This window comes from Triplophysa rosa, linkage group LG21 (genome assembly GCF_024868665.1).
Source record: "Triplophysa rosa linkage group LG21, Trosa_1v2, whole genome shotgun sequence".
Lineage (NCBI taxonomy): Eukaryota > Metazoa > Chordata > Actinopteri > Cypriniformes > Nemacheilidae > Triplophysa > Triplophysa rosa.
In genome coordinates, this window is record NC_079910.1 from 1,433,002 (window position 1) to 1,455,100 (window position 22,099).

A 22,099-nucleotide genomic window follows, 5' to 3' on the forward strand; every position below is an offset into this window, starting at 1 on the left:
AGGAGGGGAGAGAGAGAGAGAGAGAGAGAGAGAGAGAGAGAGAGAGAGAGAGAGAGAGATAACATTCAGACATGGAGAAAATAATTTCAAAGACATTTTTTCCTGCTGGCAAATATGTAAGTGAGGTTTGCGCTTAAAACAAGAAACAACTTCATTTAAAAATAAATTCAGAAAATGAAAGTATTTAAACTCTCAGAACGCCTCGATGCAGCTTCACTTCTGAAGGAAATTCATTTTCCTTTTAGGATGTTAAAATATCTTGACACACAAAAAGAAACAAGATGCAAATGCCGATTAAAATGATACTCGCCTTCACCCACGATACCAAGAACCTCGAACCTGTGCATGACATCACCAGAGGCCGGGTTCCTCATCCAGTCGAACAGAGGAGCGGCTCACGGAGGCGAGTGGTCGTCGTGGTTACAGGCTGGCATGGGGGGACCTGGTACATCATTTCACAGGAAGCGTCCAATCACCATGAGCCCATCACACACACACACCTGTGGAAACACACAGAAACATAAAAAAAAGAGAAACCAATTAAAGAGATCTCATGTGGGATGTTTTCTTTCTGACGGATGAAAACACACAGGATGATATTTGCGAACATTCTTCTTCATCTGGTGGCAGTGAAGGCATTGGGTTTCATGTGTGGCGGCACGGATAAGTGTTTGTGCGTGTGCGGGTCACAGATAATTACAATGCAGCTATAAATAAATAGTTTAGAGGAGAAGAGCTTTCACGCCGCGAAAGAGCAACACACTAAAGTGAAAAACAGAAGCGAGATGAGACATGCCGATGCAAGAACAACATCCAGACGGACAGATAAAAACTGACAGCAGAAGAATTGAGTTTAGACTTGCTCTCGGTAAGTCGCTTTGGATAAAAGCGTCTGCTAAATGACTCAATGTAAATGAGACACGAAAAGGCCACACGACACAGAGACACGTCTCATTACGACTGTTCGGCCATCTTAAAACCATCATAACACCATATATGACCTTCAAAAGAGGACCTGACAAAATACAGTGACGGTCAAAGATGCTTTGCCAATCTCAGGAGATTTACTGGAACAGTTCTCAGTTGTGTCTCAGATGTTTGTCCTAAAATCCATTAGGAGAAATAAAAGAGAATCAAAAGAGATTGAAACACACGAAGAGTCTGGAGGTGTAAAATAATCTGGATTTGAGTACATCTGATGAGAAATGTTTGAGTTCCTATTGAGATCTTTAATAATATTGACTTTTGATATCCGACTTGACAAACCTGAGCTCAGTTTGACACATCTCTTCTCAAACAATAATGACAGACACACTTGTCAGATTTCTGACTCTCTTTCTCAGGAGAAATATCTGAGACTTCAGCAAAACTTTCCATTTGCTCTCCATTTCATCTCTTCGATGTCTAGATATTAAAGAGATTTTATCTGTGATTTTTCTTTTCTATGGTCTTTCACAACACATCTGGATGTGTTTGGGCTCAGGGTGTATCCATTGGTTCGTTTTATTTTGGTTGATCAAATGTTTCATTGTAATGTTTTTTTTCCAGGAGGCACTGCCTCACTCTCATCCTCAAAGAGACCGCCCGGGGTCTCTGTGACAACAGATGGATGTCTTTATTTTGTGTGCGTGTTGTTTCCTTTGGCATTGAGGAGTGTGTACAGTACAGCATGTCATCACCTCCGACTCACTCCAAAACACCAAACTGTGTGTGACGAACACGAGGTCGGTCTATCACCCTCTGACAGTCAAACAGTGAGCGAGACAGACACATCATGTCAGTCATATTAAACGGACAGAGCCAGCCATGAAAACATGTACACCGACAACACAGAAACATTGAAAATTCGCAACCTCACGCTTTACTCAATGATCACACAAAGAGGGTCGTTCCCTCGAACCAAGCAAATTATGATCATTCTTTTCTGGAGAGAAATTTTTATAATTAAAATATATTTTGTCTTTCAACAGCCTTTTATCATTTGTTTCTCCAGAAAAAGAACCATCAAAATGAAATCCGGTTGAATTATTGACTCGGGAGGGATCTAGAATGTCCATGCTGCTCGTTTCTTGTCAATGACCGTAAATAGTGACCACAGCTGTCCAAGTCCCCATCCACTTTTATTGTATGGAACAACTGGCTGGACGTTTTGATAAACAAGACATTCAAATGGTTTCGGAACGACATGAGAGACAGCTGGTTGCAAAAATAAAAGTGCACATTTTCAAACATTGACTATAAAAACAAATCAATTTATTATGATTTATGAAATAAGTTCTCAATCACATAAAACAAATCAGCTAAAACGAGTTAAGAAATCAGAGATCGTTTGTGATGAAGTGAAGTCGATCATAAACCCGATAGCTTGGCGAAGTTCATTCTCCAACTTTTCCATTCTACAAGCACATGCTCGCTCGGTAATCTACAACAAACTGAAGTCTCTATGTAAACCGGTTTTTCCACAACAAGAGCGCTGAACTCAGACTAATTCAATCACGCCGCTTTGAAATGATCTAAAAATACCGCCATCAGCCTATAAAAATAACAGACCAGTAAATGTACGGTGGAAATAAATATTTGCACTTCAAACACGTTCCGTAAGAACCTGAGCGTCATGAGAAAACATTCAACACAGGGCTTTAAAGAAACTAGTCAGGTCTGGTCAGACAGTCGCTGCTTACAAAACAAATACTCAAATACACAGGGATCACAAAACAGTTGAGCTTTATCTTTGCCATCTTAATAAAAACATTTTTCAAACAAAAACATGCTGATGAGTGAGTCCAAATTTTCAACCGGTCATGTGAAGGGAAGTGATGTAAAAGTATTGAAAGCCAACAGCAAGATAAGAGACAGAGTCAGTATTCAGTAATAACAGCAGAAGGATTCTTCTGCGCGTCTAGCACACGTTTTTGAGATGTGTCAAAAGAAAAGATGATTTGCATTCCAACAGAGCAACACCTCCTGATCCACTACTGACACACAACTAAACTCACGGCATGTTTCAGGGTTCAAGAACAAGAACACAGACAGAGACTGACAGACCGCAATACTGATGACGCCTTCTTAGAAAGATTAGTTTACTATTGCAAACCAAAAAAACTGATTTACTTCTTTAAAAGAAAACCCAACATCCAACTGACAGCGTATGTCCTTTGTAAGGGATAATTCACCCAAAATGATCATTTATTGACTTTCTTGACATTTAGGACTTTCTTCTTTGAAACACAAAAGAAGATATTTTCAAGAATGTCGATAATCAAACAACACCGAACGTCATTGACTTCCACAAAACCACTGAGACGTTTCTCAAAATATCTTCTTTTGTGTTCCACGAAAGAAAGAGTCGCATGCAGCTTTACAGACACATGAGAGTGAATAAAAGATGACGGAAATGTAACTGTTCCTTTAAACTGGCAAGATGGGAGGACTCTTTGACCGGCATGTAAAGACATCAATTGCGGTTTGTGAGTGTTTACTGTTACGTGAAGGGTTTGCAGTAATACATCAGGCCTCACGGTCTAATTATTCAGCAATTTCTAAATCTTCACCAAAGCACTAGGTGAGAACTAGGCACGAGACCACATTAAAATGACTGAGGAAAACGGATCACCTACTGTCCAAAAATGAAAATTCCGTCATCATTAACTCACCCGCAAGTCGTTCCAAACCTGTAAAAATGTCTTTGTTCTGGTGAATACAGAGAAAGATATTTGAAAAAAATGTTAGCAGCTGACATTTCTGGGACACCATTGACTACCATAGTAGGAACAATTGAAGAGTTCAGTTCCAAAATACAATTTATTGTGCATTCCAATTAATATCAATCAAACTGCTATTGGTTTGTTTTGATTTAAGCCACAATAACTCATAAATACAACTAACTAACACAATAAAAACCTCATAACATAATAAAAAACATGATTTTTTAAAAAATTAAAAATGGCGTTATCTCATTTTGGAATCAAACTCTTCAAGTATTGTATAATATTTTTGTTCTGTTGAACACAAAATGAGATATTTTGAAGAATGTAGGAAAGCAAGGAGCACTTTTGACTGCCATTGTAATTTTTCCTACTATGGTAGTCAATGATGTCCCAGAAATGTCCAAGTATCTTTCTTTGTGTTCAACAGAACAAAGACATTTCTACAGATTTGGAGGAACTCCCAGGGAGTAATTCATGACAGAATTTTCCTTTTTGGGACGAGTATCCCTTTAAGGGTTTTTCCATCGCAAATGTCCAATTACGTCAACGTGGAAATGGCAGGCAGGTATTCAGACTGTATTTTCACACACTACAATATAAGCCATTCTTGGCCAATTATTTCTGCCACTTTCTAAAAGTGTCGTGGCGATCAGGACGGTCATTTTGCCAGGTGACTGCACACGTACGGATGAATATATTCGCATAACTGACTCAACAATACAACGAGGGATGAAAATGAAACTGCTTTACAAGAGAATAGATCGAATGCAAGTGTACTGCAAACATAACACAAAACACGAGTTCTGTGATGCAGGAGTTATGAGAGATGAACACAAAACTGATGTAATATTCTGTTCGTGTGATGCGTTACATACATGTTCCCACATGACTAACGCACTGATCTGTGCAGATTCCACCGCAGACACATCATCACACACATGAAAGCATCACATCTGCGCGTGACTGTACACATACACGCACATCTCGACGACTGCGTGGACGGCAGTATTTTGGTTTGGCGTCGCAGTGAGCTGAGCTGCGTGGGAGTCACGCGCACATAGAAACACAGACCTGTTACGCGCACGAACAACATCTGTCCTTCTGATATCACCGTTATTATTACCTACACGCGTGACAACATTCCGATATAACAGCGTATAAAAACGAAGCATGACAACACGACAAGCCAAATGTGTTACGGAAATCAAGCGGCTTTATGGAGCAGATGATACACTTACGCGTTTCTCCGGTGAATAAAAGTCACATCCTCCGCGCGCACCTGCAGCCGCACTGATGTAGAGCCACCGGTGAGAACAGCAACAGTTTATTCACTGGCGTTATTGTAGCCAATGAACATGATTGACGTGCACTGTGGAAACGCCCTTTTGCTGTATGCGCCAATCGGAACATTAGTAGCGCCAATGAGGCGTGGCTTCCAGTCGCTTGACAGAGCAGGAAAACTAATTAATAGCGCAAACATTTTTTAGATAATATAATATATCGAAAATAACACTGAAATACTTAGGTCATACTAAAGTAATAACTATTTTAAAATATGATTCTCACAATTCAGTTGATTTGAATAAGAAGAATTAAAAATGGATTTCTAATTGTGAACGTCAAATTAAAAAAAGTTAAATAATTTGCACACAAAAAATACAAACCTACATTTGACAGTGGTGGATGTTTAGTTTGAAACATGTCAATGGCTGAAAGGGCATAAATTTCATCTGTTCATGTATCTGCGCCATCAACACGCAACGAAACGCAGACACACTCACGCCATCTAGTGGACATTTAAAGAAAAGCGATTCATTTTCAAGGGCACAAAAACAGACAGACAGAGAGAGAGAGAGAGAGAGCGAGAGAGAGAGAGAGAGAGAGAGAGAGAGAGAGAGAGAGAGAGAGAGAGAGAGAGAGAGTGTAGACATTTAGACTACAAGTTTAAGCTTCTTTCATTTGTGCCCTTTGACTGTGATGCTATTTTAAACCCAATCTGCCTCAACACCAGACATGTGATTTAAAAAAAGCATAGAAAAAAATGTTAAAATAAATGTCAGGAGCATTCCCTATAAATAACAGACATTTAAAAATACACCATCCAAGAGCTATTAGTCTATTCTAAGTTTGTATCTTTTTTATTTTATTTGCATTGTATTATTTTCCCAGATGAAGTTCTAAGATGTGGTCTGCATACAAGTCTACCTCGTCTTTTCATGTCAGAGATGTACACCCACACCAGAACTATAAAAAATCATTTCCAGACAGACTTATGTCACCCACCTACATGTTATGAACTACTGAACTGACCAGCCACATTCTGTATGAGTGCATCACTTAAAGAGATAGTTCAAGCAGGAATGAATATTCTGTCAATCTCAAAACCTTTCGTTCTGCGTCACTTTCTTCTGTGAAACACAACTCAAGATCTGAGTTAGTCAGATTATAAGAAATTGACGGTTTTAAGATTCACTCTGACAGCCTTATTGATTGTGCTCGTCAGTCAATAACAGTCTGTATTTTGCTTTTGTGAATTTAATGATGAAACTGTAAAGTGAAGAAGGTTTTGTGTGCAGGTAAAGTTTAGTTACACCAGTGTGAAAATATCCTTTGCTCAATGCAGAAAAATAATAGAAAAATGTAATGTGCTATATTTTCAATTTCAATGTACTTTATTGGCATGATTGTGTGTTCTTACAATATTGCCAAAGCATTGAACATATAACAAAAGACATACAATAAGTAGCCTACAAACATTAGAGTAAAATTAAAACAAGGTGCTAAGTAAGAGATACATATAGAATTAAATAAAGTATATGTAAATAAACAAATGAAATATTATATTGCCGCTATATTATATTGCCGTGTTTTTTATACTTTAAATCTAATAATGTCAACAGGTTTGTGTGAGGGTCATTGTCATTAATCTAATCTAAAAAGTCAAAAAATTAGAAATGCATGAAAAGTCCGCACAAAAAAGTCAAAAATTACTTTTTGCAAATGTCACTAATAAAAAAACGTGAAAATGCTAAAGCTATAAGGTAAAATTCTGACGTAAAAGCGTGTGTTTTTCTGTGTGTCTGTAAAACTCAACACGTAACGCAACTCTGCGTCTGCGCATGCGCAGTTCTGCTCCAAAACATGGCGACAGAGAGCTTCGAAAAGTGCTGAATTCTCGCCACATTTCGACAAAATCGCGAAGGTTGGTGCGTATTTCTTGCCTTCTTTCCTATTTTCTCATACGTTATGTGATAGATCGTTGTATCAGGTAACAATGATCAGTCTTTATAAAGGGTGTGTTGAAGGATTTAGGCGTCTGTTTTGCCTGCTTTTCTATTCTGGCAGCGATTAATTCTGGATTCATGTTATTATTTCCAAAGTATTCCTGGATGGCCACGGGGTGAAAAAGATGAAGTGTAGATGTTTTGTGTTTTGTTGGCTTTGATCATGATGTTGATGATGTGTATGATCAGCGGAGTGTGTCTGTCGTCATCGGTGGTGACGTCTTCCCTTTTCAGCTGTCAATCACACGCGAGTGTAAATGTATCAAACACGGCATTGAACATGCATGCACTTTCGACATGGTACCATCATGGTAATAGCATGTAAATATATGCGGTGTAAAATAGCGAAGTACCCGGGTATTACCATGCTCGTACTATTGTAACTACTGCCACGTGACTTTTTTTGCATACGAGCATTTCCAAGAAAGTTTTCATTTATTTTGTTTCTTTATTTGTCGTTTAATGTGGTTCTGATCTTGAGCAATGTTTTCACACATAGGAAGTTTCTCAATGTCGTGCAAAAGTTTACATGTCAGGTTACCATGGTAATATCTGGCTCATTGTTTATAGTCATTTCATTGTTGAGTCACATCATTTCTGTAGTATGTATTGAAGCTTGAACAGATGTCATTTATGATGTTTTTCTTTCTTTGACATCTATGGAAATCACCTGGCTGTCATGAATATTCTTTTGTAAATGTTGAATAAAACATGTTTTATTCACGTTTTGTGGGCGACACAGAATAGAGAGAGAGGTATTATTGTTTGTAATGGAGGTGGTGGCGTATCCCGTATGATGCAAACTGATTGAAATCGAACGATAATGTAACAGTACAGAAAGACTGAGCATGTTTTATTGCTGTGAATGATGTATAGCGAAACAGATAAACCCCGCCCACCTTAATCCATATAACTTGATTAACCTCATCCACCCTACGTCAAAATATACATTTACATTTAGATTTTTTATTTAGCAGACGCCTTGAAGGAATATTCGTATTCAGGACACTGAAGATTCTCCCACAGGAAAATGTGGCTGACTTTAGGGAATTGTGGGGACCTGTTTTAACATGAAACCTATTTTATATCGTAAGCTTAGATGTTGCTGGTATTCATTTCAAGACCTTTAGTTTTAATCTGATTATTTAAACAAACAATTTACCTCATGTGGATATGATGCGTCTACTACATTAGTAATTCAATCCACGTGCCGGCAGACAAATATGGACAGAAAAATGAGTCTGTTATTTGAATGATTTCAGGTTATTTAGAGTTCAGTTCACTCGCGTCTCTCGTGACCTCGTTCTCTCTCACACACGCACGTGGCTTTTGTTCTCGAGTCAGATTTTGTGTGTTCTGCGGTTTCACATTCCCAGACGGCGATTTGAACCGTTACTGATGTTTCTTGCATCTACTTCTACAGCCGGCTGTGATGAATCTGGACCAAACTTGTTCAGAACATGTGGTTATAGGTTTGGTCTTTGTTCCAGCATCCATCTCTTACATCACATGCCCATCATCATTCTGCATTTTATAGAAATAATTTAATATAGTTCAGTTGGACAACAGACGCATTTGTTGTGAAGTCAAGATAAAATCCAAAGATCTTTTATTTATTTATTTATATGCGAGTGAACTATGTCATCCATCTTATTTGTTTTGTTGTGTTCCGTGTTTGTTTATTATGAGGGAATTTGTCTTTTACGATTTTATTGTAGATTTTCACAAGAAAGCAAGCGCTTGTAGAGGTCAGAAAAGGAAAAATGTCAAGATCTAAAGCTAGAGATAAAAATACGTTCCACAGATGCTGAATGTCATTGACACATATCTTTTCTTGTAAAACGTGTGGGTTGATCCGTCACAGGTTCATTCATCTGTGGAAAAGTTTCCTCGCTTGCTTTATTTGTTTATCAAAAGAGGTTTTCAGTTTCTCAGAACGTCCAGGACTCTTCTTTACGGTCAGCTCATTTGTGTTTGTGCGTTTTACTTCGACACCTCTGAGGAAGATCTGATGATCTGTAGATTTGGGAAAGTTTGTACGGTTCATGGTGTCAAGTATTTGAAAGACGCAGAGAAGTCAGACAGAAAATGTCAGACTGAGAAGCTCTTGTACAGAATAAAATGTTTTGTTGGACACTCAACAGTCCAAATTCATGAGACGAGACGTTTGGAAGATTCAGTCTGGAGTGATTTACTCACCTGTCTGTCTGTCTGTCTGTCTGTCTGTCTGTCAGGTTTGGATTGAGATCTCTTGTGTATCTCACTAGTTCTTGCAGTAGCTGATGGTCAGTATGGGCCGAACGGCACTGAAAGGTAAAACACACAATAAACATGCTTATTCTCATTAATAATGTAACATTTTAAACTATTAATGTATTATGATATTACTTGTAGCAAATTTATTTAAGATTATTTGAAATGTAAATGAAATTTTCTTGTGTTTACCTGATTCTCTGAAGATCAGAAAGACGGTAAGAAAGATAAGACAGGCAGAAGTATGTCTCTAACGGGTCCTGGACCAGTCAAAGGTACTAATAACCCACTCTGTCACACACACACTGATCTACAATCAGTTGTTTTAATGACATGCTTTTCCATACCATTCCAAAACCAGATCTTTTTAGAGGAAATACAGCCGCAGAAAAAGACAAGAGACAGTTTTCCTGATATTAAAATGTACTATTTCTAGGTATGTGTAGGGTTGGGAATCGAAAATCAATTCCAATTTGGAATCGGAATTGAAAGGAATAGGAATCGGATACTTGAGATTAAAATTTGAATTCCTCTCATCAATTCCCGTGTGCATATTTTCAGTAAAGTACATGCGTTGCATGATCTGCTGATATCTCAATAAAAGCCCTTATGAAAATGATCGATATTTTTTTACTATAGTGAGCATAGTTTAGTTATAGAATTTGCATTAAAGCACAGGAATCACAAATTAACCATAGTTGCATTATAGTAACTGCAGTTTAACCATGATGTAGTTCAACTATGATAATACAAATTGTAATAAATCAGAAAAGGTGTGTTTCTATGTGCAAATATACACAAAACGCTGCTCATAAATATATATATATATATTTTGCAAACAAGTCAATAAGCAGGCTAAATGACCATACAGGTTGATATCTAAATGTTTTACTTCAACTGTGGAATCGAAACTGGGAATTGATAAGAATCGAAATCGATAAGCAGAATCGGAATTGGAATCGGAATCGATAAAATTGAAACGATTCCCAACCCTAGGTGTGTGTTTGGGTAAAATGACCGTTTTTGCTTCCTTCTGCGAACTACTAACAATATTTCTCCTGAATTTTAAACAAAAATATTGTTTCTATTTGCATTTATTTGCAGAAATGAAAACTGGAGAAACAGGTGAAAATAACAGAAAAGAAGTTCTGTGTTTTTTCAGACCTTAAATACGGCAAAGAAAACAAGTTCAGATTCACTTTTAAGCAAAACAACAGTCATATTTCTACATGTATTCAGGAAAAGTTCAAAAATGTTTTTGTTGTGATTATCTGGATTTTTCTCACAGTTTTCATGTGTCTTGTCATGCTGTCAGTCTTTCACATTGCTGTTGGACGACTTTATGTCACTCCTGAGGTTGATTTTGTTGAAAATCAACAGACACTGGACTGGAATGACCACAAAACATGTAGAAACGATGATTAAAGTCCCCGTGAACCAGAAAGTTGCGATTGTTTTTACTTCTGTAATCTGACGCATTTCTGAGTTAAACGGAATTTCGAATGAGAAACAAATAGTGGGCGTGGCTTGTTTTCAATGCAATTTGATTGGATGTATAAAAACAGCCTTAGCAGAGCCTTTGAGAGAGAGAGAGTAGCGACAATGGAAGTTCAAAATTTTCGTGTCACGTGATTCATGGGGCCTTCAGATAGTTCCAGGAAGTTTTTTTCTCTCTTTAAATGTTTATTTCTTTCATTTTTTTATTCATTAAATGACTTTAAATGGGCTAAAAGTACGTCACAATCGGTCTGTTTTGATGCAGCTCAGTGCGTTACTAGTAACTTCCGGGAACTATTGAGAGGCTCCATGAGCTGCCATTGTTGTGAAAAAACTGTTCCATTGGAGTCAACGGAGTTGATGCAACTCAACTCTCTCTCTCAGCTCTCTCTTGCTCTGAGCCGTTGCACTTTAAAATGGAACTGGCAGCAGACTGACAGTTGAAGGGGAGGAGTTAACGGGTGCTCCGCCCAAGCCGTCTAACGTACATAGTTACTAGAGGGCAGAAGTGCATTTTCAGATTATCAGGGCACACAAATTTGAAAAAAGAGAATGACCCACATTGGTTAGCTATTTACAATAAATGCTGCCATATTTCAAGAAAAATAGGAATTGTCATTTTTTATTTCACTGGGACTTTAAATGAACATTTGGAATGGTCTCTTAATTTTTTCCGCGGGTGTATTTGTCCTCTGGATTTGTTTTGTTTTGTTAAATGCTTTAGTTTGTAGATTTATTATAAGAATATTATGTAATCATATTCAGCATGCGTGTGTGTGTGTGTGTGTGTGTGTGTGTGTGTAGCGGTTGATTCATTCTCATGGGAGGAGTATTTAAAGGAGACGTCTGCTATTCCCGCCCCTCCCAGCTGCTTCAGACAGGTGAGCTCTCACCGTCTCTCTCAAAACAAATACAAAATCGTTATTTTCATAGCATGTATGTGTCGAGAGGTTTGTCTCAAATGTGTGTGTGTGTGCATAAAAGTGTCCGTTCTTTTATTTCCAGTCTCGAATTCCTCCGTCTAACGATTTCAAGGCTGGAATGAAGCTTGAAGCTCGGGACCCTCGTAACTCCACCTCCACCTGTATCGCCACGGTGATGGGCATGATGGGCGTGAGGCTCCGCCTGCGGCTGGACGGCAGCGACAACACCAATGACTTCTGGCGATTGGTCGACTCCGCCGACATCCAGCCAATCGGAACCTGCGAGAAGAACGGAGACATGCTGCAGCCGCCACTGGGTACAGATGACATCACTTCCCGTATTTTTGCTGAAACTTTTCCGTAAATTGAAACAGGTGTAAATATGAAAAAATGTGTTATCATTATTGACAAATCAAGTCATTCACGTCCTGTCATTCTCTCAGGCTTCAGGATGAACGCCTCGTCGTGGCCCATGTTCCTCCTCCGGACTCTGAACGGAGCTGAAATGGCTCCCGCAACAGCGTTTAAAATGGTGCGAATTCATCTACACGCAAAACGCCATACAAACACATTCAGAGGTTATTTTGACATCTGCTGTATGTTCGTCAGGAGCCCCTGCGTGCCCCTCAGAACGGCTTCAAGCCCGGCATGAAGTTAGAAGCTGTGGACAAGAAGAATCCGTACCTGATCTGTCCGGCCACCATCGGTGAGGTGAAGGGCGACGAGGTCTTCGTGATGTTCGACGGCTGGAGGGGGGCGTTTGACTACTGGTGTCGGTACGACTCGAGGGACATCTTTCCTGTGGGCTGGTGCGGTGTGACCAAACACAGCCTGCAGCCGCCCGGCAACAGCAGTGAGTGACCGATTCATCGCTTTTAAAACACTGAGCACACAACTGAAGACTTACATCAGTCTGCGGCGCGACAAAAGACAGTAGAACGCATTAGAAGCCATTTTAATTGGACGTTTTGTCCACACTGGATGGTGCGTGACGCTTTCAGCTTATGCGATCACTGATCAGTAGTTAATAATGTTTCTCTTTCATGAAGATTGAAGGAGATCTTTAGTTTTGCTTTCACACATCACACGACCGCCCAATGATGTGTCAGTCATGTGACCACAGAACGGGGTGGTAATCGTTTGAATATTTGTATTTAGGTCCATATTTATTTCTTTTTACGTGACGCTGCGAGGAAGCACACAGTACTGCAGTTTGTATTACAAGAGGTTCCGACAAAATGCGCTTAGCTTTCTAACTGTGGCTTTCTTGGATCCAAATCTTGTTTAAATGAACGTTAACGTTAAAAGAACCGCCTCCATCATTTCAATGTGTCACATAGAAATGTAAAAGGAAATACGGAAATAAATAAATATGGAAATTAACCATATTTCATTTGAACTCTCTGCAAGTCGCTTTGGATAAAAGCATCTGCTAAATGACTAAATGGAAATGGAAATAATTAAATACGGAAATAAATGCATATGAGGAAAAAATAATAAATGCATAAATAAATCAAATAAACGTAATATTTTATTTATAAGGTTAATATTATATCAATAAATTCAGAAATGCATTTAATTTAAAACTTTGTAATTGTAATTAAGTTATTTATTTCTTTATTGCATTCATTAATTTTTTTATTATAGCAGGTTTGCTCCTCTATAGTGGTGCATTGGTTTAGGAAATAATTCCTTTAAAAGCACTAATACTCATAATTTACTTTCTATCTCTTCTTTCTAAACTCATTTTCATAGCTGATTATGTGATGAACGGTGTAGTTGTGGTATTGTAAGTCATGGTGTGATCAGCAGGGGGCGTCAGAGCTCTCCGGCAGCATTGACTCTGGCGTCTGTTTGATGCTTAAAGCTTCTCTGAGATGAAAGACTGTTTCTGCCACATCAAAGCTTCTGCAACCACATCAGCAGACAATCTGACCGTGTCGGTGTCGTAGATATTGATACATAGATGCCACATTCGACCGCTCTGGACACATCCATGTGTCTGCCATCTTGAAACGGTCAACTATTCAGTCAGTGTCAACAGAATGACGATTTCTGCGATTGTGATTTATTTGAAAGAAAGATCAGCATAGCTCAGACAGAGACACAGATAGTGTCTCGACTGTCAATCATTTTCCATTGTCATGGCGACTCAGACTGTGACCACACCTCTGTGGTTTGATTGAATCCTGACTGATCATGAATGAATGTCAGTGTGTGTTGTTGTGTTTCTGTGGATGTTCATGCACTGCGGATGGATTTTAGTGCGCGTTTAAGAAGCATTTTGCCAAATTATACGAAGCTGTATCTCACATTTCAGTGTTTATAATTCTGCGTTCTTTCCCTCATCACAGCTTATCATGTAGTTTTTATTTGTATATTAATTCCCAATTTCTTGTACTCACAGTCACCATCCCGAAGTCTCTTCCTGCACCATCCTCTTCCTTCTCAAACTCCAAACCGGCGCGGCGCGTCATGCATTCTCCGTACCGACTGTCCATGCCTCTCCCTCAGCTCCCCGTGCGGAAGGGCATCAGGGGACGCCGGCCCAAGAGCGAGACCATCGCGCTTCTGAAAGCCCTCGCGGCATCCACCGCCTCCCAGGACACCGACGCATTGGTTGGCGTCACGCCCGTCGCCCAGCTCGCCCCTCGCCCGTACAAGAAGAGAGGACCCAAACCGGGCAGCAAGGTACAGCTCGAGGAGTTCTGCGTGATTCAGAACATCACGTCGACTAGGGACTGATGTCATGTGTTTGTGTGTTTGCCAGAGGAAGGCCAGAATGTTTCCCAGCTCGATGTGTATAGCAGCGACGTCAGACTCCAGGGTGCCCACGTCTCAGATGCCCACCGATGGCCCGGTGGGTTCCCCCTCATCCGTGGTTTCCACCGGTAATGTCCAGTCATCACAAAATGTCCTCTCGCGTTTTCTGTTTGTGTGCGGTACAGCTAACATGTGCACTTTGTGTCAGTGTGTGTGTATGTGAACAAACACGGGAACTGCGGCCCGCATTTGGACCGTAAGCAGGTTCAGAGACTCCCGGACCACTTCGGGCCGGAGGCGGCGAATCTGGTTCTCCAGCAGACGGTCCAGGCCTGTCTGGACTGCGCGTACCAGCCCAAAGTGCTTCTGGGATGCCTGCAGAGTCAAGGAGGAGGAGGAGAGGTGGTCAGAGGTGCGCACCAGTGTTTCGGTGTAAATCACATGATCTCAAATATGTCTCGAGTAGATCTTCGTAGTGTGACGATGGGTTCTTCTCATTCGGATCACACAACACAACGCACGTCATGTATGTTGTTGTTGTTTGTCTCCAGTGCGCACAGATGGAGGAACGCGGCTGGTGAAACTTCCATCAGCGTCCAGCGCCGCATTCGTCTTGCGTTTTCTGGAGCTGGTGTGTCGACACCTGCAGTGTGATAATCTGTTCAGCAGTCAACCCTTCAGTCCACACAACACCTACGAGCGCGCCAAATCAGGTACACGTGCACTATACAATCTGACGTCTGATTCCTGATAGTCTTGACACTAATGGAGTATGACAATAGATCACAATATAAAAAGTATAGTATGTGCACGGTCTTTGACGTGATGCTGTTTGTTCATTGTGTTAATGCCGTGATTTTGCTCCTTTAAGAAGTTTAGCTTTCCTAATCCCTTTCTTCGTTTTCTGTTACAGTTCCGTATTATTTTCCATAAGTTTTATAAATGTACATTCAGAAGGTGTAGTTAAACCATAAATGTTGTCAATTCTCTATCGAAGAGTTAACGGAATTAAATTTGCCTGAATATTAAAATGAACAAAAACTTCAAATGGTTCATGTGTTGGAAGTAACTCTGCTCAGTTTCATGTTTTCAGTTTTGTTCAGACTATCGCGTGCATTGTCACGAGTTAAAAACGCGAGGAATATAGTCTTGCACGTATTTCAGTTCTTCGCTTTAACCTCGTTTTCCCAACCCTTTTTTTAATGAAACATCTAAAGTATTTGTAATTAACTTTTATTTTGCATTGCGCCACCTATTATTGTAAGCGAGCTTCCTGCAGTGCATTCTGGGATTGCAGATATACTGACGCGTCACTCAATGGACATTCATTTTGTGTGTTTGCAGTTAAAGAGGAGCTGCTGTCAGACGCTGCGTGTCTGAACAGAGGAGTGAAGCGGATCTCCAGAGATTCTCCTCCGTACTGCGCTCCTCTGTCTCCAAAGCTCCTGCACACAGACACACATCCATCAGAAGGTACACAAACACTTCCTGTTGCTCAGTCTGGGGTGTCGTGATAGCAGCGCAAAGGTCATGGTTTTGATTTCCAGAGAACACATCAAATGTACAGCTTAAAATACACTGTAAGTCACTTGAGATCGAAAGCTTTTGCCAAATACATCACAAGTAAACTTTCCGTCATTAAAGCATCACCTTATGAGTTAGAGCATTTCGTTTATTGGATTATAAACATGCTTTTAATGTGTTTGGTCAGATTTAACACACAATATCAGTAAATGATGGATGAAGACGTTGTATTGTGTTAATAAATTAAACCCAGATGAGAATTTAAATGTGTGTGTGGGAGGGGTAAACCCTACGGTATTTTTTGGTCCCCATGAGGAAACAAGCTTATAAATCACACAGAATGAACTTTTGTGAAAATGTAAAAGAGCAGACAGTTGTGTGTGATTGTTAGGGTTAGGTGTAGGGAATATGATATACAGTTTGTACAGTATAAAAACCATTGTGTCTATGGAATGTCCCCATAAAACATGGAAACCCAACATGTGTGTGTGTGTGTGTGTAGCTGGGACTCTTCCCCCAGAGGAAAATGGATTAGTGAAGGAACAGAGTTTCATGGACTCCGCCTCCAATTCCATGACGCCCCGCCTCCAGACCTTGAGAAGCACCTCGGAATATCAGTCGCCACCCACCAGCCCATATTACCATGGCAACGGGCCACCCCTGCGACGACAGGCCTCCAACCCCCCAACACAGACACACAGACGAGTAGAGGGCGAGTGTGTCTTTATATTTACATAATGTGAAGCTGGACTTGTGTTTTTTGATAATATTATGTTTTGGTTTGTGTTTATCAACAAAAACATGTTTTTATATTTTTGAATGTTGCAACAGCGTTTTTGATTATATTCACAAAACTTTTGTGGTCCCCCAGAATATTTCCTTTTATAAATATGCAAAAACGTTCATTTTTTAATCAACACCTCAATGTGGGTAAGAAAATGTGTTTTTGTCAAAGACTTGATCCAGATCAGATTCAGACAATGAGCAAACACTTACACAGATGTATTTTAAACAGGACTGAGAAAAGGGCATTATAATAATGTTAATCTCTCTCTCTCTGCAGCAGCCAGCTCTACCACAGGTCCTGATGCTGGAGGTGATCGTGACGCTTCGAGGGCTCCGGGCAGAGCTCCGTCCTCCTGGTCTATAGAGGAAGTGATGCAGTTTGTGCGAGACGCAGACCCCACAGCTCTGGCCCCGCACGCCGAACTCTTCCGCAAACACGTCAGTGATTTACTCTCGCTTTATTTCTGTCTGTAAATCAATGCTAGTTCTCATACGGCGGTAGGGGGGACATGTATCATCTGTGTTTAGACAAACTCACTGCTAGACACACACACCAGTGTTAAAGTCCCAGTGAATTAACAAATGACAATTCTTATTTTTCATGAAATATTGCAGCGTTTATTGTAAAAAGTTTATCAATGTGGGTCTTTTTTTTTAATGCGTGTGTCCTCATAATCTTCAGCTAAAATCTGAAAATACTCTTCCGTCCTGTAGTGACTATCCATCTTAAATGACGTACGTTAGACGGCTTGGGCGGAGCATCTGTTAGCTCCTCCCCTTCAACTGTCAGTCTGCTGCCAGATCCATTTCATTTTTTATACATCCAATCAAATCGAAGAGAAAGACAAAAGCCACGCCCCAGGGTTCCTACACATTTTGAAATTCCATACTTTTCCAGACTCAAACATACAGACTTCCCTGAAGATTTGTCAGACCATGTTTAACATATAAAAAGGATGGTTTTAAAAATCGACCTGTTCACATGTATATTATTATAATATTTTGCCAAAAAATCAGTGGACTGTTATAGCTATACCTCATACGAATTAATGAACACCACACCACACCAAGACATGTTCAATGCACAAAATTTTACAATTGGAATTTAGTGCAATGTTAATAATTTGTCAAATTAAATAACTGTAAACCTTCAACCCACAGCAACAGAAGGATTGGTGAAATATAATTCATTAATGAACATGAAAAGACAACGTTCAATTTGACGACGTTCAATCCGGGCCGTATGCAGGATTTTAGAAATACCGAAAAAAAATTTGGGGGGAATTTTAGACATTTTCTTGAGCTGCATTTTAGCACAATTGAGTGCAATTTAGAAGTCTTTTTATGTTTATCAGTGATGAGTAAACACATGGCCAATTGATATTTTTATACAAATATTACCAGACTGAAATACAATCAATCTTTCAAGAGCATTTGGGTTTGGAATGACAAATGTAAGCGCTATTCATTTGACTTTTTGTGCAGCTACAGACACTAAAATTGTTATAATAATATAGAAAGAGTTCATTGATGCGTTTGAAATATTTGCAAATAGTATTGTTATTTTAATAGGCTAACCACAACCTATAAACGCCTGAGTCAAAGCCATGCAGTTAGGATGAACTAGTGAAGGTCTGCTCATGTTTTTGTCTCGCATTATTGGATATTACAATCGGCCGTTTAGTCAGGTTCATTATTTAAATGTTGACGCGCTCAAATGGGGAGTGCAATACTCCCGAGCGCTCTGGAAAGAGGGAGAAAGCAATCGGTCTGTTTAGCCGCAGCTCCAAGCGTTACTAGTCATTTCTGGGAACTATTGAGAGGCAACATGAACCGCCATTGCTGTGAAAAAAACTGTTCCATTGGAGTCTCTCTCAATGACTCTGTTGTGCCTACTGCGTAACCTCCATCACAGCAAACAGCAGATGTGGTCTAGCGCCGATCTTTTGGCAGCGCTCGAAACATGCTCCTAACTTCATAAAAATATATTTATTATCTAGAAATTCTTAATTTTATATTTTAGAAAAACGGATAGGGCAATAGTCTGGAAACTCATCACTTTCTCCATACTCCATTTCCTTTTTTCCATACTAATCCAGACCTGGAAAACAATCCATACTTTTCCAAAACGCCTAGGAACCCCGACGCCCCCTTTTTTCACTCGGAAATGCGTCAAAATACGCAAGTAAAAACGATCGCAACTTCACGGGGACTTTAAGAACGAAACGGGCACAATCTTCCCTTGTTAGGGAGCACACGTGATGACTGTATGTGCATGTGTGTCTGTGTGCAGGAGATCGATGGGAAAGCCCTGATGTTACTGCGCAGCGACATGGTGATGAAGTACATGGGTCTGAAACTCGGACCTGCGCTCAAACTCTGCCATCACATCGAGAGACTCAAGCAAGGCAAACAGTGACCACACACACACATACCCAGAGCAGAGGGGCTGATGGGAAATCACTGTGTTACACACTACACTGCTGGATGAAGGACACGTGAATCCCTCTCTCCTCAGAGGAACATTCATATATGAACGATCCCAGTGTATGCGATATAGGAATCGACCGCCGGACAGAGTCGCTTGTGGGCCGATTACTGCTTTGAAAGTCTGGGTCCGAAGTTCAATTGCGTCTACCTCCCCGTGATGTCATCATCCCGCGCGCCACAGGGTCTCTGATATCAAAGCCACTGAAAATCTTCTGCCTTTTGGTTTGTTTTCGAAACACCATCGGGTCACGTTTATGCATTTCGTATCTCAGTCTGAAATCTAAGGGATTATTTCGCCCCCTCGTGTCCTTTCAAACCTGTTTGACTTCATTCTGCATTTTGATTATATTCGCGAAACACGTGAACGCCGAAATGATTCGCGTTCGAAATGACACGAGGGTGAATCGTGACGACGGAACTTTATTCACCCCGTTTGTTAATATGTGAAAGGACTTCTGATGGAAAGTTTCAGATTGTAAGTGCGGTTTTCTCTTTATGTTTTAAAAACTTTACAAATATTGTAGAATATATAAACAGGGTTTGTCCAACCAGATAAGCAAACAACATCACTTATGTAATGCTGTGAAAACCCTCAGACTGTCTTTTAGCAATCTTTCCGTTTCTGTTTTCGATCTAATATGTGACCCTGGACAACAAAACCAGTCTTATGGGTAAATTTTTCGAAATTGAGATTTTTACATAATCTGAAAGCTGAATAAATAAACTTTCTATAGATATGTGAGTTGTTAGAATAGGACAATATCTGGCTGAGATACAACCGTTTAAAACTCAGGAATCTGAGAGCGCAAAAAAATCAAAATATTGAGAAAATTGCCTTTGAAGTTGTTAATCAGGGGCACTGTGGCACACCATCCACTCACAAAAATAAAGTTTTTATATATTTAAGGTAGGAAATTTACAAAATATCTTCATGGAACATGATCTTTACTCAATAAACCTAATGATTTTTGGCATGAAAGAAAAATCGATAATTTTGACCCACACAATGTATTTTTGTCTTTTACTAAAAATGTTCCCGTGCTACTTAAGACTGGTTTTGTGATCCAGGGTCACATATATGTTTATAATCCCAGCTAGCACAGGTCCGTCTGCTAAAGATCTGTTGTGTAAAAACATCTGGCAAACATCTTAGAAAGACCTGTTGTACATCCATTCTAAATCACAAACATCGTGCAGACGTCTTCTAGATCTCTATATGACGTCTCCGAGACGTATTGCAGATGTAAATGCAGACATCAAATAGACGTCTGCCAGACGGAGTGTGCTATCAGGGATGTTTACTTCACTGTCCTTCAGTTTTTTTGTAACCGTCTTCAAGTGTCACGAGGATCTCTGCTCCAGAACATTCAGCAGAGTTTTTCAGATAACGTTGTTTGAGTTCTCTCCAGATTCAACAGTATTCACAACCCTGTATGACAACATGTGATGCAGAAATGAACGGGTTCAACAACCCAAGAAAATGAGCGTGGTCATGGATTTTAAAAGGTCCATTTTAAAAAGCACAGCTGGAGACGTGTCATTGAAATGTCTCTCCAATGGCCAAACATGACGTAATACGACTGCCGTTGGAAACGTTGAGTTTCTTGCAGTCTCTGCTTTGTCATTTTTTTTGGTTAGAGCAGACCTCAGTGGTGTCTTATGGGTTTCACCATAAACCTCAGCAACAGAATGTACATTTTTGTAGAGAAGAAATATTTTAAACTACATGCGTTGTATAGGGCGGGGCATGTGAAGATGCTTTTTGTCGGTGGGTGGGGTGGGCGGCTTTACGTGGGTCTTGTTGTTAAATACGGCCTTCCCATGCTTTTTACTGGGAGGACTCGTTCGTTTTAAAGAACTACATTTGAACTCTGCTTTACTTTCACACTTCTCAGGTTTTCATCTTTTGTAAAGTAGCATTTCAAATTAGCAGTGAATGTGACGTCTGTACTTTCCGTTTCCCTGTTTTATTTTTGTTAAAGAACATGCATTGTTGTAATATTGTGCCATATAGTTCCTCCCATGATTGACTACCAATACTGGTCAAAAACACACATCACACTTGGTACTTGGATGATATTTTTAATCATGACGTTTTTAAAGATAATGCATTCTTCACGTACACATTTTCAACATTTTAAATGATACAAGTAATAAATAAATAATTTAAACACGACACGTCTCTTTGCATCTTTTGTCCATTGATTGTTTACAAAAGTTACTTGTGGTAGAAAACGTTGGATATTTCAAATGTAGTGTTTATAAAAGAGGATTCGTTCAGAAACTTGCGCGAAGGTTTGGGAGATGGTTTGACACGAAAACACATGCTTTTAAGGCTTTACAGTTTATACACACACAAACAATTCAGCACTGATGAAGTGTTTGTTAAAATGAACATGAAATCAAAACGAAAATGTTTTGGGAATTATTGTGCTTAACACATCAAAAATGGCCTTGATGAATATTCTGTTATACTTACACATCACATACAGGGGTAAAACATGTTATGAACGATGTTTCATGTTGAATTTAACTGCAGACCTTGGATGATGTTTGACAATATTGCGATTTAAAAATGAGAAGATTAATTCAGGTGCTTAGAAGCACATTTCATACAGACATAAATAACTTGGCAAATGAGACACAAAGACAAATGACATCTTTGCAAAACCAACAAACTTGTACGGATCTACAAAACACTCAAAATATAATTTAACATGGACACATGTGACCAGACTCATGTTTAGTCATGGAATACATTTCCAATCAAATAAAATACGACTTACTGACAGTCTCCACATTCATATTCAGATATAATAAAAACACAAAGCCTAATGGCCCTAAAAGTATGCTTCATTTTATTTCTTATTTT

At 39.6% G+C, this 22,099-nt stretch overlaps 2 protein-coding genes across 6 annotated transcripts in view; one reads left to right on the forward strand and one right to left on the reverse strand.

The window, feature by feature from the left end:
- The window catches only part of LOC130545566 (cyclin-dependent kinase-like 5), a 40,888-nt gene extending 35,839 nt beyond the window's left edge, over positions 1–5,049 (reverse strand). For all 3 annotated transcript variants that reach the window (XM_057320156.1, XM_057320157.1, XM_057320155.1), the window contains exons 1-2: positions 4,946–5,049; positions 311–500 (exon numbers count right to left, since the gene is read on the reverse strand). In XM_057320156.1, coding sequence (XP_057176139.1) covers positions 311–374 — 64 coding nt within the window. In that variant the 5' untranslated portion in view covers positions 375–500; positions 4,946–5,049. The remainder of the gene's footprint in view (positions 1–310; positions 501–4,945) is intronic.
- Positions 5,050–6,821: 1,772 nt separating this feature from the next.
- LOC130571980 (sex comb on midleg-like protein 2) lies at positions 6,822–19,157 on the forward strand. 3 transcript variants are annotated; one of them, XM_057363343.1, is made up of 15 exons: positions 6,822–6,909; positions 9,226–9,304; positions 9,451–9,519; positions 11,546–11,622; positions 11,747–11,981; positions 12,108–12,196; positions 12,274–12,517; positions 14,072–14,355; positions 14,435–14,555; positions 14,636–14,839; positions 14,979–15,140; positions 15,772–15,900; positions 16,454–16,663; positions 17,015–17,175; positions 19,031–19,157. In XM_057363343.1, the coding sequence occupies exons 2-15, from the start codon at positions 9,274–9,276 to the stop codon at positions 19,154–19,156; spliced, it is 2,142 nt and encodes a 713-aa protein (XP_057219326.1). In that variant the 5' UTR covers positions 6,822–6,909; positions 9,226–9,273; the 3' UTR covers position 19,157. The 3 variants fall into 3 exon arrangements, with proteins under 3 accessions (XP_057219326.1, XP_057219329.1, XP_057219327.1); XM_057363346.1 differs by having other exon boundaries at positions 9,456–9,519; XM_057363344.1 differs by having other exon boundaries at positions 6,836–6,913.
- The last annotated feature ends 2,942 nt before the right edge of the window (positions 19,158–22,099 follow it).